The sequence below is a fragment of the Rosa chinensis genome, chromosome 7, assembly GCF_002994745.2.
Source record: "Rosa chinensis cultivar Old Blush chromosome 7, RchiOBHm-V2, whole genome shotgun sequence".
Lineage (NCBI taxonomy): Eukaryota > Viridiplantae > Streptophyta > Magnoliopsida > Rosales > Rosaceae > Rosa > Rosa chinensis.
The window spans coordinates 3140004-3157314 of NC_037094.1; the positions used below are offsets into that span (position 1 = coordinate 3140004).

Here is a 17311-nt window from a genome sequence, read left to right on the forward strand (position 1 = left end):
TGCTGTTCTTTGATTTTTCTACTGACACTCGTCAGCTTTTCTTCTTCCGTTTTTGGAAGATCTTTGATATAATCCAGTTTGTTTTCCAATCTTTCCAATTGGTGTATTATAGCAGGAATTTTTTCTAGTGTCGACTGACATCTAGATATTTCTAGTAACATCTTCTGATATTTCTCATCAGAAGCTTTCAGTAGAGAATTTATTTTCTCTAATAACAATTCTGACATTGTCCCCATTAAGGAGGGGTTCTCCTTTGAGCCTTTTACAAGCTCTGATACCAGTGGTGTGCGGATCTAACCAATGCTCAAATAATCTAGAGGTTTTTGTTCCTCTTCCAGAACATATAGGAGTTTTTCTATCTCTATCTGCAGTTCTTTAGTAGTATGTTTGCATATAGCTACTAACTCAAGTCTGTCTACAACTGAAATTATGAATAGTAATTTGTACTGTTTACCTTTCGAATTAGAGGATAACTGTTAGCTTCATATATATATTCAAATGAAACAAACTCTGATGGGCCCACCACGTTTCTAAAACAACATATATAGTAGAATAAACTTATGAAAGAGACATATGCAGATGCAGACTCTGACAGACCAAAACAGCAAAGGGGTACTAATGGTAGGGATTTTGAAAAGATGGGTAGGTAGGAAAGAAAATGAGAAAAAGTTGTGTAAGAGGGAACAAAAATAATACACTGGGGTGTATGAGAAGTATTTTCCCAGATTTGGGGTGTATGAGCATTAACCCTTATTTTTAAGCATAAATTTTAAGTAATATCAATTTAGGACAAAATTGTGAAATATTACAACTATTTTCCCAAGTTTCTCGATATGTTACAAGTTAGACCCCTATTGCTATAGAGATCATGTACATCATAGCATTAAAAGCCACCGAAGGCATTACAGAAATTGAAATAGAGGATAATTAATAAACCAAATACAATTTTGCAAATATGACTGACCTAAACTTGCAAATAAATGATTATATGCAATTGTACTAATTAGTGTTCTTTTCAGCTCATAATGAATCGATGTATTAATATAGACCAATTTGATGTGACAATAGAAGTAGACTTGGCCTATCTTCATCGTTTAGAAAGAGAAAATTAGACTTCGTCTATTAATAAAACTTGTCTATGTTTATGTAACCTTTGTCAATGTATTGCAAAATTTTCCTCATAAATGATGAACAAGTTTTATCTTAACCAAAGTGTGGACTCACTTTGGTTTACTTAGCCAAGCTTAGTAGCTTGGTTAGGTGCTTGTATTTATGAGGTTAGGTGGTTATATTTATGAGTTGGAATGATATTAAGGAAACCATTGCTTGTTCAAGGAAGTTGTTGGCATGACTTTAAGAAAAAAGATCTTATTTATAACATGATGTGATTTAATTAAGAGAAAATTTTATAAATAGTACCTCAAATAAAGTCTATTCATCATTTTGATACATCACATTTCAAAACTATCATATTGGTACCTCAACATTTAAACCCGACACAATTTTAATACATTCCGTTTATAACGGCGTCAATTCTATAGGTATTTTTGTCTTTTCATTTACTCTTTTTTTTTCTTACCCTCCTAATCACGAAACTATCTCTCTACCATCTGCTACTCTCATTACTCATTAGTCTCTTCAAATGGTACGCATCTCTGACTCTCTCATTCATTCATGTTTTGATTGTTATGGGTTTGTTTATTTTTGGATGATTACTGCTCATAAATGCTTCCCTATCTCTGTTCCTAATTCACAAAAGTTTCAGAGATCAAAACCCATAAACCATTACTGGGACTTGTCTCCTATGTGTTCATCTTTGCGGTCATTTTTGTTTGTCTCGCTCAAAGCCAAAGTTCGAATCGTTCTGACTAGCAAAGAAACAACATTGACCACCTTTAATTTCATAACCTAGGACTATTTGATACTTTCCAATCAGAGACAATTGATCTGGTCACTTTGTATGAGGGTTTGCGAAATAGATCCATGCCAGCTCTGTCATTCTTGTAGAGATGCTGGCTATTTCATAGGCTCTCTCATTGGCCTTGGAAAAAAGATGGGACAAGATTGAAATTGAATGATAATCAAGTGATGATATTGATGAAATTAAGGGAAAGAAGCATTCAAAATGGGAAGTTTACCCAATTATCAGTCAAATCAAATGAAAACAAGACAGATTGTTCCAAATTCGATGGAGTTGGGTTAACCGAGAGACAGCTAATTACTTGGCCTCACTTGCCAAGCGCAGGTTGTGCGCTGATGAGGCATGGGTCATCAAACCCCCAACCTCCCTCATCCTCATTCTTTCACGACAACGGGGACTGTGTTGTCACCGGTAGAGGTTGAACACAGAGGCAATGACTTTGGATTCAAATAGCTATAAACATGGAGAGAAGGGTTCGGGTTCAGATTCTTCTTTGGACTTTGGGGGAGAGATAGGGAGAGAAGGAGGGAGGGGGAGAGAGAGAGGGAGAGAGCTAGAGATTATGTGATTAAAAGGGGATGAAGAAGGGGGAAAAAAAAACATAGAAAATGAAAAGACAAAATTTCCCTTGAAATAGTTTACACGGCAATGAAGTTAACGCTGTTATAATTGGAGGGTATGAAAATTGTGTTGACTTTAAATGTTGAGGTACCAATGTGATAGTTTTTAAATGTGATGTACCAAAGTGATGAATGGACTTTATTTGGGATACTGTTTGTAAAATTTTCTGTTTGTTTAAGGAAAACTGAAATTGGAAGATAATTGACTCGTGCTTTCATTGATAATAGGGGCCTCTTTATATAGAGGATTACAAGACATAGATACAGAGTTGTACAGAGGAAAGATAATCGTACAATTAATCGGATATCTATGAATATTTCCAAGAATATTTCTAATTCTAAACCTTATTACAACTAGGTCAAGTAACCTAGAGTTTGGGCCAGATACATATTCTGAATTTTGCTTGAACACTCTCCCTTGTGTCGCCCAAACGTGGTGCTTCTCTCGTTGCCTTATTAAAAACCTTGCCGAGTAACAAAAACCCAATAGGACAAAAATAACCTCGGTCGAAGGGGAAAAAGAGCACAACACACCCTTCATGTTTCGAGACCATACATGTAGACATCTCCCCCTGATGTCTGCATCTCCTCCTGATGACTACGGTTACGGGAGTTCGGATAACTTCCGCAAACGATGCTACCAATATGTTTCTCGAAAATGGAACTTAGGCAATGACTTAATGAGCAAGTCTGCCACACTGTCCTCAGATTGAACCTAGTACACTTTGATCTTGAGGAGAGTTTGTTATTGCTGATTATCCTTGGTGTTGTCGCTTTTGATATAGTCTTGCTTCATTTGTTCAAAACAAGTAGCATTAGCCTAAATGCTTGTAGGCTCATTTGTGGTAGACTTCAAACCACAATTATTCGAACATGCATAATTATGGATCCAATCCATATACATTCACAAACCGCTTCATGAAGAGCAATAATCTTTGCATTGTTCGAAGATATAGCGACTTGGCTTTATTCTGTAGACCTCCAAGATATCACAGTCTTTATCCATGGTGAACACTTAATCAATTTGAGAATGACCTTTGTGTGGATCAGAAAGATACCCAATATCAACAAAAACCTTCCAAAACGCTTATCGTTTTGGGATGGGAATAGTGAACGCAGGCCAGTGTTGGCGGCATTCCTGGTGTGTGATGGGTCTGAATCCATCATCTCTATGTAGGGATAGAACAAGCCCATATCAATCGTACATCTCAAGTACTGAAAGATATCATTTATACCAATCTAATGGCATCGCATTGGTGCAAAGCTATACCTTAGCTAACAAGTTCAATGCAAATGAGATGTCCGGTCTTGTGCATTGAGCTAAGTACAATAATGCGCCTATTGTATTACTTAACTAGAGCATTTCTGCCCCTAGCGCATCTTCGTCATCATCCTTCGGACGAAGAGGATCCTTTTGAGGGTCAAGACTATGGACGATCATGGGGGTGCTTGAAGGCTTGACCTTGTCAAAATGCCTAAGCATCTATCAACACGATGCTTAAGTTCCAAATTGAGACATAATCCTCTTTTCCCAAAATTGTTCATCTCAAAATCTGATTTCAAGTGTTCAACTGTTTCCCTTAACTCTTTAAGGGCTTCTAATGAAGATCATGTCCAACATGAACCACGATAGAATCCGAAACTTGTTATGGAAACGCGCGGGCATATCCCTTCCCAATCAATTAGTCATTTTAGTTAGTGTTTCAACCTTATTGTAAACATGCTCCATGGTCTAGAGCCACTTGACTTGGGTAAATGAAGTTCACCATGAACCTTCTTGTATATTCTGTATCTAGATCCCCATAGATATACGTAGTGACCACATTTGTAAGCAGCATGTTCAATTATTCGGAAACTACCAAATTGACAGGATAGTGGAGTGCAATGACATCCATTACGAGAGAATATGTCTCATTGTAGTCTATTTCAGGACGTTTTATAAGAAGCCTTGCGCCATAAGGCGAGATTGCCATCTCTTTTTCGCATCACGCTTTCTAACGAATACCCATTCATCATTAGGTTTTATGTCAGGAGGTGTTGGCATCACTGGCTCAAAAATCTTCCTCTTCGTTAGAAAATCCAACTTAACTTGGATCGCATCTTTCCATTTAGGCCAAATTTCTCTATGTTGGTATTCATTCATCAACGGAGCGTGGTTCGATATCATCAGAGTCAACAAACTCATGCGCAACGAAATGCGCAACTACAGCATCAATTATGATGAAGTTTCTATCCCACGTCTCATGTACACTAGTGTAATTTTCTAAGAGCTCTATATTCTCAGGAAAAGGTTCTGACATTAAGGCATCTCCCAACGATAATCATAATCCGGAAGATTCTCTCATTAGACGGATTTTGAGTCTTGATGATCAAAGGATTGGAATGTACCAAAATATCATTGAACCCACAGGCCTCCTATGCATTCTAGCTAGGGCCATGGCCTATAAAGCTAGAGTTCCACTCTCTTTGGCGTTGGCTCCATGCCTACCTCCGTGTAGGGTGGCGCTACGTCCTCTCGTAGGGACGTCCATCCTTGCAGGCATGTTTGCAGCAGATATGTGTGATCTTGTCACCTTAGTAGGGATCGAGATAAGACATAGTGAGGACATTCCATGACAATTCCAGTCGTTTATGCTGAACATCCGTGTTCTTATCTCCCCCTAACGACGGGAAGACTGTCTCATCAAAGTGACAACCCGCAAATCTAGCAGTAATGAGATCGCCTTGCAACGGCATTAAGTAGTGGACGATTGTCGGAGTCTCAAATCCAAAGTAGTTTCCCATTCGTCTGTAAGGACCTGTCATAGTGCCCTGTGGCGGCGCAAATGGCATATAAATGGCTCCTTCAAATGTGCGTAAGTACGATACTTGTACCCAGTCACTAGCTGTAACACAGAGGTAGATTGCGTGGCGGTGGGTCGTAGACGAATTAGCATAGTTGCATGCGATATTGCATCGCCCCAAGCGAATTTAAGGAGATTGGTGCGCATTACCAATGTCCAGACTACCATCGTAGTCGTTTCCGCGAGACCATTTGGGCGTGTACATGAGAATATGATGTCCAACATCAGTCTTATTGCAAAAACCATCGAAAGTCTTTGATGTAAACTCTCTAGCATAGTCAAATCCAATTGACTAAATATGATGATTTGGGGAGTGAGCCCGTTATCATATGATATGTGCTAGGAGTGGAGCATAAGCAGCATTTACAAGTGGACAATGGCATAACACGTGACCAACGTGTTTGCGTGTCAACCAATATCATGAGATATTTAAACGTCCGTAAGTTGGTTGAATCAGTCCATAGAATCCTCATGGATTCTATGTAAGAACAGAATGAGTATTTTCATATCCTTCGCATAGGACGGTCTCAGTCCTAATTTTCCTAAGGAACAAGCTTTGTAAAAAGAGTGAGAGGCTTTAGAAGCAACCAATGAGGATTTTGGTTGGGCATGAGCATCTGAAACGCTATTTGAAGAAAAATGGGTGATTGCAGCATCACCTAGGGCGTCATCACCATGATGTACGCTATCCATGGCATCATGGATAAGGACTATACCAGCCTTAGGCTGGTGGTGGACGACAGTGGCTCCAGAGGCAGCAGCGACGGTCACACTTAGTCCAGGAATCAACTTTTGATTCATGCTTCGTTTCGCTCGAGAGAAAGGATGTCCATGTGAAGTCTTTAGTAGACGAATCATCATATCATGAATAGGATGACCTATCTTGTCGTGACAATGCCAATATGTGTCTAAATCCAAGAGATTTTCTCTCATGACTTTATTGGATTTAATAGCTCGAATAGTGACATAGAGTCCACTAGATAGACACATAAACTTCTCTACGATGCGCCTTTGTTCGCAATTTGTTTGAGGCATTGCAAAGGAACTCATTTCCGTTCTCTACATGCGTTTTTGCATGGAATCCGTTGGCTATTCATAGGTGCGATTTGCCTTAGGAGCGTAGAGAGTTTATGTGACAGTAATCAAGGTGCCATTTGGCAAGGGAAACTTGGGCTATTCCATGTCCTTAAATTAATATTGATGACCCAGCTATCGTAATCACAAAAGTAATATGCTCATAATCAAAATGGAGTCATAATGAAAAGAACTCGAAATTTTATTCATAAGCCAACAGAGTATATCATTGTCTCTTAACCATTAGGAGAATCTAATCCAAATGTTAGCTAATGCAAAACAAAGGTAGTCGTTTGACTTCTTTCGGTAACTCCAAAATAAATATGACCAGGTAAGTAGAGAGATGTCAGTGGAGCAAAACTCGCTTAAGTACCACTTATCTCAAAACCTTCCTAGACATCATACTTATTTTGGATGAGCCTATGTCAAGAAAAACTAAATCAATGGTATTTACTACAAAGTATATTGCAATTGCCTATTACATCTCTTGGAAAAATAAAAGACTTAAACAGAATTGGCGATCTATTGATCTCAGCCAGATTTGTAGTCTTTAACCCTTCACTCTAGATCATCTTCTTGATCTTCTTGTTCCACATAGTGAGCTTCTCTTGCTTCACAATATGCTTTGTAGGCGGTGACAATTTCTTTACGAGCTCTACAAATGTGTGCCCAATGATCAGATACTCCACATCGAGAACATACATCTCTTTGTTCAGACTCCATTGATTGAGGCGCTTTGAAAGCATCATTTAGATGGCTCTTAGTGTTGGTGGTGCCACCAACATGGCCAGAGGCATTGCATCCCTCTCTCTTTCCACGTTTACCTCTTCGGTTCCGTGTTAGCCTATTTTGGAGGTTGTTTGGCTCCAATTTTGTTGTAACTGGTCAACAGTCTCTTTTCTTGGGCGGGTGTGCCAGCACCGTTTGGGTGCAGTCGTCGGGGGTGTCTCTTGACCTGACTTCTTTCAAGCGATTGTGGACGAGGAGAGCACCAACCTCGTCGTGGGATTCTTTGTGCCTCGTGGCGAGGACTTTTGCTGAGCTTCTTGTTAATCACAATCGATACTCCATGTTGTAAATCGAGCAGAGCGAGAACCATTGGGAAGTGAGGAGAACTTGCTAAAGCGTGACTTTAGCTTGGCTGATTTGCAGGGCGTTACCCTTTCTTGGCTGGTTCCGTAACCGTTGTGGTCATGGTACTACAATCGGCTCCCGAGGAGACTAGGACCGAAGTACGTTGATAGAGGGTTTGGTGGCACTGAAAGTCGGCTTCTGAGAAGACTAGGACTAAGAGTGTGGTCACCGGTAAGAGAAAGAGAAGGAGAGAAGTTGCTCTTAGAGAGGTTTGCTCTAGAGAGACTTAGATCATCTTAGAGATGTATTGATGAGTGAATTGTCTGTGTTCAAGTGTTTCATTGTAACCTCTATTTATAGGCTACCATGCCAAAGTGGTTGGCCTTAAACAAATGATAGTGGAGCACTAGTTGGAGATAGTGGAGCACTAAATGGAGATAGAAATGATGAGTTTTGGAGTGATTTTGAATCACTTTCGGCTCCTTTATTCCTTCAATTATATCTCCACCAAGAAGTCATAATGGGTCTTCGACTCCTTCATGTAAAATTATCCACAATGAGTTTAGATCATTGTGATGAAATTTTAGAGCTTAATTCCATATGGTTGGGCCGAAATGCTGCTGGGCTCCTCACAGGTCCAGTTTTCCAGTTTTGCTTATGTAGAAAATTGGACTGATTGTTTGAAGACTTTCCACTTGAAACTAGATCTTGCACTCTTCATAAGAAATTATCCTTGGGATGTCTAGTATTAATATGGAAAGTTTCAGCTTATTTGGATCTTTTTTGGTTAGTCTTCCGCCCCTATTTCCTTGTTTAGCTCGGTTTCTCCTAGCCGAAGTAGGAAAATGTGCTAAAGTTGACTCTTCATTTCCATGCTTCCATCATTTCCTTTTCTTACAACTCGCATAATTCTCCATAGTAGGCTTTATTTAGCCTTTAAATAATATATTTCGAACTTGTCGACAATATATAGCTTGAGCCACTGACATTGGCTCAATTTCTCCAACACATGCCTTGTCAAGCCAAAATGCTCATTTTGGGTCCAAACAGAGGTTACCTTCCCAAGTAGAGCGATTATATGGACCAAAACGTCCAGAAGTATCCCTAAGATTAGGGTTATGTTCTTGGCGCCCTCTCTTAAGGATGTTGTCATGTTTTTTAGCAACATTCATAGTTCCAATGAGCTCATGAAACCTTGTGATCCGTCCTGCAGTAACATCGATTCAATAGTTCTTAGCGACCATCAATGCAGAGATGGGGAAGGTAAAGAGAGTCTTATCAATCAACATTGCATTTGTGATCTCTTTACCATAGAATTTCATTAAGGATTTAATGCGAAGTGCTTCCGAGCTGTAGTCAAGAAATGACTTGAAAACACATAAGCGGACACTTCTAAGTCAGAAAGCAGGAAGTCACGGACGTTGCCAAATCTTTCTTCGAGTGAGACCCACAGCCTTCTGGGGTCTTCTTCATTCATACACTCATACTGGAGCGAATCATCCATATGACGAGTCATTAGGATGATGGTTTTCGCCTTATTTGCCTCTAAGGCTGCTCTATTTGCTTCCAAAGCTTGAACTTGCTTAACAGTTAGCACGTTCTGGATAGGCTCGAGAATCGTATCTAGGATTCCATTGGCCTTGAGATGCTGGCAGACATCACCAACCCACCTGTGATATCTAGAGCCAGTTGTTCCCAATGGAGCAAAGTCCAATTTGTTTAGGTTACTCATCCTGAAAGAGAACAAGAAATTAGGGTTAGTTTAGGAGAGAAAAAGGCTACCACAAAAACAATAAAAAAATTTGAGCGTAATCGCTTCCAAGAAATTCAATTCCAAGAGGTATTGGATTAGATCGTAACAATGACATAAGTGGTCGATCATAAATTCTCTACAAACTCTAAGTTTGGAGATCTCAACAAGCTCCAAGCTTGGAGTGAGCACGAACTCCCACAGTTTGGCTTAATTAGGTCTCCCATATGATGAAGAAAGGGGGGGGTAGAAGAAGGGAGTTTGCAAGTCTCCGAGAAAAAGAAGAGAAATTGAATTTTAAAAAGGGGAATTTTTAGAAAAAATATTTCGAAATAGGTAGCCAGAAATTTGCCAGGAAAAAGTGGTCGGAAAAGCTGCAGGAAAGTCGTTGACCGGAGGGTTGACTGTTGTAGACAGGAGGGTTGACTGTTGTTGACCGGGGCTGACGTGTCTCGATGACGTGGCTGCTAATGTGGCACTGGTGCTGACGTCTCGCGCTGATGTGGCGAATCTGATATTAGTGGGCCGGTGGCAGTGGGCTTTGACTCCTTCTGGGCTTCTCCTGATTTTTTTTCTTCTTCTTCTTCTGCCGGTTCAAGGATGCAAATGCTCTGTTGACCTGTTCACGTCTTTTTAGGCCAGTTCGGGGGAAAATTTTTGCTGTTCCCTGATTTTGGGATTGAGCTGCTACTGTTGAAAAAATTTAGTTGCAATTGGAGGTCTGGAATGTGGTGAACCAGTAAAGTATTTGATGCAAGTGGTTTGGAGCTTCCGATAGCCGGTTCGGTAGGTTTCCGGCCGGTTCTTAGGGTGGTGTCGCTGGTTCTGGACTCCTGGGATGGAGGGCTTCAAGATGTACGGCGGGGGCCGAAAGGGTTTCAAGGTTTTGTATTTAGATTTAGGGTTTTAGCTTCTTGAATCAGTGTTTGGCTATTTGTTTCAGGGTTAGAGATTCGTGTTGATAATGTGTTAAAAAAAAAACTGAAATTGGGAGAGAATTGAGTCGTGCTTTCATTGATAATAGGGTCTCTTTATATAGAGGATTACAAGACATAGATACAGAGTTGTATAAGGAAAGATAATCGTACAATTAATCGGATATCTATGAATATTTCCGAGAATATCTCTAATTCTAAATTCTATTACAATTAGGTCAAGTAACCTAGAGTTTGGGCCAGACACATATTCTGGATTTACTTGAACACTCTTTAATTAATTACAATACAAGATTAAATGAAGAAAAGTCACACGTTCAACTCAACAAAAACCGAGACATCTCCTCCTATTCTAGTGATAATGCAAAAGAGGTGCAAACAAGAATTCAGAGCATCGACATGCACTTGCACCAACATGAATGGATGGTTAGATTGCAATAAATAAACTTTTTATTTTTTTTAAAATAAGGTTGATAATAATTATCAAGGGTTGTGATTGTTTGATAAGTGTTGGGTTACTTGCACCAACATGAATGGATGGTTAGATTGCATTAAATAAACTTTTTATTTTTTTTTAAAATAAGGTTGATAATAATTATCAAGGGTTATGATTGTTTTATAAGTGTTGGGTTACTTGCACCGTCGGTGCATAGAATAATTTTTAGGAACGGTAATTTTTCAATTCTTGTTTAGAAGAGAAATTCTTTTGTTCGAGAATTGTGCAGAAGATAATTGGACGATGAAAAAAGAAGGAAATGTTGTGCGTGTTCAACTTTGATCATTACTTGATAGAAAACAGATCACTCAACTTCAAAAGTAGAGCGTGCATTCTCCATAGGCATATATATGGTTTGCCCAACATGTTGAAAGAGCTAGAGATTCCCAATTACTTGATGTTTCAGTTCAAGAAATCTAGATGGGTAGGTGAACCCACAATAATCCCTTTACATTTCCACATATAGATTAACATATGGCATTTTCAGACTCATACCATTGTAACTTTGTATGTAACTTGTAACCAAAAATGAAGGTAGTTGAGTTGGTTTATCCAACAAGCTAAACTACCCTCTCTGTTTCTCCCAAATCCGAAAACATTCCCTACTCATATAAATCCCTGCACATGTATTCAAATCCAACACAAATTAATCTTCCCTCTACTTGGGAAATTAAGGCCTAAACAACATATCTGCTTGATTACTATCAAACCATGAAGATCAAGGTGGGAGTCGCAATGTTGGTTGTGACCATCTTTGCCATCCTAATCGATGGTTACAGCTGCAAAGTGGTGCAGTTTATATTTGGCGACTCTCTCTCGGATGTTGGAAACAACAAGTACTTGGGCAAGAGCCTGGCCCAAGCAAGCTTGCCCTGGTATGGTATCGATTTTGGTAATGGATTGCCTAATGGGAGGTTCTCTAATGGTCGTACAGTAGCTGATATTATAGGTAACACCTTTGTCTAACGCTGCACAACTTGTAGTGCTCGAGGGAGTTTGAGCCTGGAGCACTGTTTTGTTGGATTTGGGGGCTATAGTTTTAAAAAGCTGGTCATGTTTTTGTTGGTTTTTGATGCTGATGAAATATACTTGTTTGTTTCTTACATTAAGGTGATAAAATGGGTCTCCCAAGGCCCCCTGCCTATCTAGACCCATCTTTAACCGAAGACATGATACTCGAAAATGGAGTGAACTATGCTTCTGGAGGAGGTGGAATCTTGAATGAAACTGGTGCCTTATTTGTAAGTTGCAATCCTAATATCTATTTATACATGTACCCAGTACCCTCCTAAGGTCTTGCTTATATGTAACCTCTTGCAGATTCAAAGGCTTTCACTCTACAAGCAAATCGAGCTTTTTGAAGGGACACAAACATTGATAAGGAGCAAAATTGGCAAAGTGGCAGCAGACAAGTTCTTCCAAGGAGCTCGTTACGTGGTTGCTTTAGGCAGCAATGACTTCATCAACAATTACTTGATGCCGGTCTATAGCGATTCCTGGAATTACAACGATCAAAGCTTCATCGACTACTTGATGGAAACACTAAAGGCACAACTTCAGGTTGATTCTACTTATCAAGCTATAGCTAGTTTCTTTCTGCTTCTTGATGATATATTATAATTTCCTAATTAACGTACTTCTGTGTGTATGTGTTTCTTTGAGTAGCTATTGCATACTTTAGGGGCAAGGCAGCTGATGGTGTTTGGTTTAGGACCAATGGGTTGTATTCCACTACAGAGGGTTCTAAGTACGTCTGGGGATTGCGTAGACAGAGCAAACAACTTAGCTCTCAGCTTCAACAAAGCTGGAAGCAAGCTAATGGACAATTTGAACGCCAAACTTCCCAACTCCAGCTATAGATTTGGTGATGCTTATGATGTGGTCAATAATATCATCATCAATCCAAGCAAATATGGTATTTTAATGTGCTTGTCATCACTATGTTCTTATTCTGATAATGAAGTTCTATTTTTAACTTTCTTTTTGGGGTTCAACTTCAACCTTTGTAGGATTCAGTAACTCAGACTCACCATGCTGCTCATTCGGAAAAATAAGACCGGCTCTAACATGTGTGCCTGCATCAGTACTGTGCAAAGACAGAAGCAAATATCTGTTCTGGGATGAGTACCACCCATCGGATAGCGCTAACCAATTTATTGCTAATGAGCTCATCAAGAAATTCGGTTTCACGCGTGTCGATCAAGGCGATGCTCCTTCCTCAGCACCTGCCATTGCTCCATCACCAGATCAGAATTAACAAAGAATGAATGTGTGTACTTAATTTAAAGCTAGAGTGCTGTGTCTGCTACTTAATTAATCACCTGTACTGCTTATTTCATAAAGCAGTTTCTTGCTTGGAGATGATTAAACAGTTTTTCCTATAGTTATATGGTTTGCAAATGTATGTGCATTCTTATTGTTCAAGGTTTCCTTTTTAATAAAGTCTTTAGTAGTTCGTTCCATACATAATTTAGCATCAATCAGGTTTGAACTCATATATTATATAATTTGTCACCTGTGGCGTGAATTGTGTTGTACAGTTGTACCTAACATATGAGAAATCAGAAAGCTCTAAGATGCATTGATGCATCGTTACATCAATTTTTGGTGGTGGTAGCTAGCTAGACAAACTAAATGTTTGTTTAGAGTTGTCTATTATCAATTTGCTAAGATGGTTTATTGTTAGATTAAGTTAGTTTACCACTACTGAGAATTTATTACGATTATGTTTAGTGTATTTTAGGATGCATGTATTCACTGTAATTACTTTCCAAGTCAAAATGAACTTCACCAAATCCAAACAAGATTCTTCGTGTTTCTGGAAATTCAGAGTACAAAAACTTGGTTGCTCAAATTCTTGTAGTGGCCACAAACACATGTGCATATGGAGACATGCATTGGGTGTCGTGATCACTAATTCCTCGTAGAGTAAAGCAAGGGGAGAGACCGAGAGAGCAAAATAATTTCTTTCGACATCAAGAAAGAGGAGTTCTATTGGACTTCCCATCCCCCAAACACCCCCCCCCCCCCCAAGGGAATGACTTTAACTCGATTAATTTGAGAGGACGTTTGTCCATTGTGGATGTATGGGCAAATAAGCATATTGACATATGGGTGTTGAAAGAATCGTGATACAAAAGAGTGGGCTCGAGAATACCATACAAGTGCAGAATGTGCAAGACATACAGGACATTTGATGCATCCATTTGAGAGTTGTGGCGACAGCCGAGTGGGAATATGGCCTATTTTTCAAAGGACGTAGTACTAGTTGTAGTGATTTTGCGAAACGCGTGGAGCCGTGGAGTGTCCGATATCAATGATTTATAACTGGACTGTCATTAGTTACAGGAGCCTGATTTCATGGAAATGTTACGGGTTGGTTCAAGCGAAACCACTTCGGTTTGGTGTTTCTGGAAAGCCATGGCAAATTTATTGGCAGATTGATTGAAGCAAAAGCAAGTGTGACTAATTCTGTCATCATTAGAATTATAGGTTTAAGGATCCGTATGTCCCTTCTATCTGGGATGTTTATATAAAATATACAGATTCTTTCGGCGACTTCATCCAAGTTTTTTAAATTAAATTGAAAAAGAGAAAACATACGAGCATGTCAAGCATCTGATGCAACATGAACATGTCTAACTAGTTACGATGTACAATTTGTATTCTGTAACTTGGTTTGCTTTAAAGATATCAAGTATGGACTATGGAGGTCTATTCTTCTTATTCAATCCTCTCAAGGCAAAAGTTCTAATCCTCCCACCAAGTAATGTTAAAGTTCCGGTCGACTATGAAGATCTCCATCTCTTTGATTGGCTTGGTATGGGATTTGATCATATAACTAACACCTACATCTGTCATAACATGTAGAAAGCAGAGAACATCATGCCTGTGAGGAGTCCAAGCAATGCTACGTGAACATCGAAAAAGCATCTTTCATTACTACGCTGCATTTAACGAAGCAGCACCAACCTATTACATAGTAATGGCATTTCAATAGAACTGGTTTATACAAAGTTACTTCATTCAATAAGAAACTAGCAATGGCTAAAAGCCTCTAAAACAAATATTCACCAGGAAAGAAATGATCACAATGAGAAATGTAATATCTATTGATGCAGCCACCTCTTTTGAGCTGAAATCATTCCATTGTTGTTGAGCTGAATTCACTCAATTATTCTCATCTCCATGATTTGAGATGAGGTCTTCCAATTCATCAACGATGGCAGAATAACAGAACCGATATTGCTTCAGCGTCTCGACCATTCCATCTCGCTGAGACCTGAATGTGGCTATCGTACCAACAAGATCCAAAGCAGACATATCCCCGGAAAGAATTCTCTTCATTGTATCATGAATTGTGCAATATGTTCCGGTTCTCCCAATACCTGCACTACAATGCACCACAACCGGCCCAAGCTCTGGTGGCGCCACTTGATATATCAATCCTTTCAACATCTCACGAACATCACTTGTGTCCGAGGGAACTCCATGGTCAGGCCATTCAGGATAGTGAACATGCAACACAGACACAGGCGGCTCCTCTGACCCTGCCTTACGCCTCACCTCCAAAAGCCGCAGCACTAACGAAGAATTACTTTCACTAGACTCGCTACTTCTTATCCACTTTGTGACAATACACACATTTCCGAATTCTCTTTCATCCTCTGCCCGAAAATAATCTCCACATTTACCTGTATCCAATCTAGTAAGCATAATGACAACAGGGCACTGGTACTGGATCACCATCTCCCAAAAATCCTCATATGTATTCGGAAGTGGACCTTGTGTTGCAATGAAACGAGACAAGCTAGTCGTGACAAAGCTGGCATTAATGTAGTCACCTCCCCTGGTGGAAGAGCCCTTCAGAACAACCCTGTTTTCGTCAAACGGCAAGATCTCATCGTACCGATTCTTCCTCCAATTAGCACTGCTGAGACCCACACTGCAACTCTTCTCAATCACAGCTTGCTCATATAGCTCATCAAACTCAAGGCTGATCTGGCCAGGGTTCTGTAACTTGTCTTTGAAGAACTTGAGAGCCTGGGAGCAATACTTGTACTGATCGGCGGTGAGGACCACTCTCGGCCGCCGCGGAGAGAAAGCCAAGAACTCCGGCAGGGCTTGTTCTGACGGCGATGAATCCACGTTCCCCAGTTTTTGGAATTTGATGACGTCATTATCACCATCAACGTCACAATCGACCTGGGTTCTCTTGGTGTTAGCCATTTCCGGTTAAATTTGAGATCTTGTATCAGAAATTTAAGAGAAACAGCGCAAATCAGAAGCTAATTAGGAAACCCCACATCGGTAATGTTAGGGTTTTTTTTATATTGAAAACGACCGTGAGCCTATACAGGAACCGAAAATTTACCTTGCTAAACCTTCAGAGATTGCTTTCTGCCAATTACAGCGGTGCTGTGAAGTCGATTGAGGTTTCGATCGCGACTCTAGGGTTTGGCACAGTGGGGGATTTTGATTTCGCTGGATACAGAGCTCGCCTACTTCGAATTTGGGGATTTGTAGGACGACGTCGTTGTGCTTTTGTTTCAAGTATTTAGCAATGAGACCACCTTCTCCCGTGACATATAGAAATGGGTACCTTTTTTTGTTTGGACAAAGATAGTTGGATGGGGGAGGCAGTCTACAACCTCACGACCGTTATGAACCGTTTGTGGTCTGTAGGAACTTTATTAATATTTGAGTGCTAATTCCATTGATTAGTCAGATTCCATTGATTCAAGGTTTTTCACCTTTAAAGCCCGCAGCCCGCAGGCTTGATTGCCGGATGTCTCGTGATGATACACACTCTTTAAAAGTTGACACCTTAACCATCATCAAATGGGTACGGCAGGATCCCAGCACCCTGCAACTTACTAATTAGGGACTTGTGAATGTTAGAGCTCAGACTTGAGTAGAGCTTCCATTTAAGTAAGTGTCTTGACCAAGGATTAAAATATATGTATCTACATATCTATCGAAACTTTGAAAATTGAAGATATTGGAAATATCGGAGATACAGGATAACAAATATCGTTTTAGGAAGAGTCAATTTATTGGAATTACATAAACATACATATGAATGTCAACTTCATTTACAACAAAAAAGAGACTCTAGGTGGTTGAAATGCCGCTCGCTGATCTACGAAAATGCAATAATCAGACCAAGACATATGACCCATATAGTGCGAATTATAGTGATGAACATGATAGTTATATATCTCTTTAGAGCTGCCGACTGTTTCCCCTATAAAGGGATAATAAGGATGAATCCAACTGGATGACTGATCATGTACTTCTCCATATTGATTATATCCATATGCATCCTAGCCAAATTGATTGTTGCCTTCCTAAGATTCATTTGAGGTCTCACTGCGCTCTGTGCCTAAACTGATAGAGTTAAAACTTAAGGCAATTAAAGAAACATCAGATGAGGTACTTTGATCATCAGTTGAACCTTTAGTCCTCCTCCATATGAGGTCTTCTCTTGAGCACCATGACCAACTATTCTCACTCCGTGGTCTTCATCTTGGGTGGTATGATCAAAATTACATCCACAGGTAAATTGGTTTAATCCTACACCCACAGAAGATTGTCC

The 17311-nt window shown here is 39.7% G+C and overlaps 2 protein-coding genes across 2 annotated transcripts; one reads left to right on the top strand and one right to left on the bottom strand.

Annotated features, from left to right (window-relative positions):
• Nucleotides 1-11239: 11239 nt before the first annotated feature.
• On the top strand, nt 11240-13173 carry LOC112179096 (GDSL esterase/lipase At1g74460). The gene is made up of 5 exons (XM_024317422.2): nt 11240-11662; nt 11824-11954; nt 12034-12273; nt 12379-12628; nt 12723-13173. Exons 1-5 carry the CDS (start codon nt 11425-11427, stop codon nt 12968-12970), a joined length of 1107 nt encoding a protein of 368 aa, XP_024173190.1. The 5' UTR covers nt 11240-11424; the 3' UTR covers nt 12971-13173.
• A 1461-nt stretch (nt 13174-14634) lies between these two features.
• On the bottom strand, nt 14635-16335 carry LOC112176789 (protein-tyrosine-phosphatase PTP1). The gene is made up of 2 exons (XM_024314870.2): nt 16088-16335; nt 14635-15961 (listed from the first exon to the last, which is right to left on the bottom strand). The coding sequence occupies exon 2, from the start codon at nt 15940-15942 to the stop codon at nt 14884-14886; it is 1059 nt and encodes a 352-aa protein (XP_024170638.1). The 5' UTR covers nt 15943-15961; nt 16088-16335; the 3' UTR covers nt 14635-14883.
• Nucleotides 16336-17311: the final 976 nt, after the last annotated feature.

Coding starts and splice junctions, on each gene's coding strand:
- LOC112179096 (XM_024317422.2), top strand. CDS start 11,425: ATGAAGATCAAGGTGGGAGTCGCAATGTTGGTTGTGACCATCTTTGCC. Junction 11,663..11,823: donor TACAGTAGCTGATATTATAG/GTAACACCTTTG, acceptor TCTTACATTAAG/GTGATAAAATGGGTCTCCCA. Junction 12,274..12,378: donor CACTAAAGGCACAACTTCAG/GTTGATTCTACT, acceptor TTCTTTGAGTAG/CTATTGCATACTTTAGGGGC.
- LOC112176789 (XM_024314870.2), bottom strand. CDS start 15,942: ATGGCTAACACCAAGAGAACCCAGGTCGATTGTGACGTTGATGGTGAT.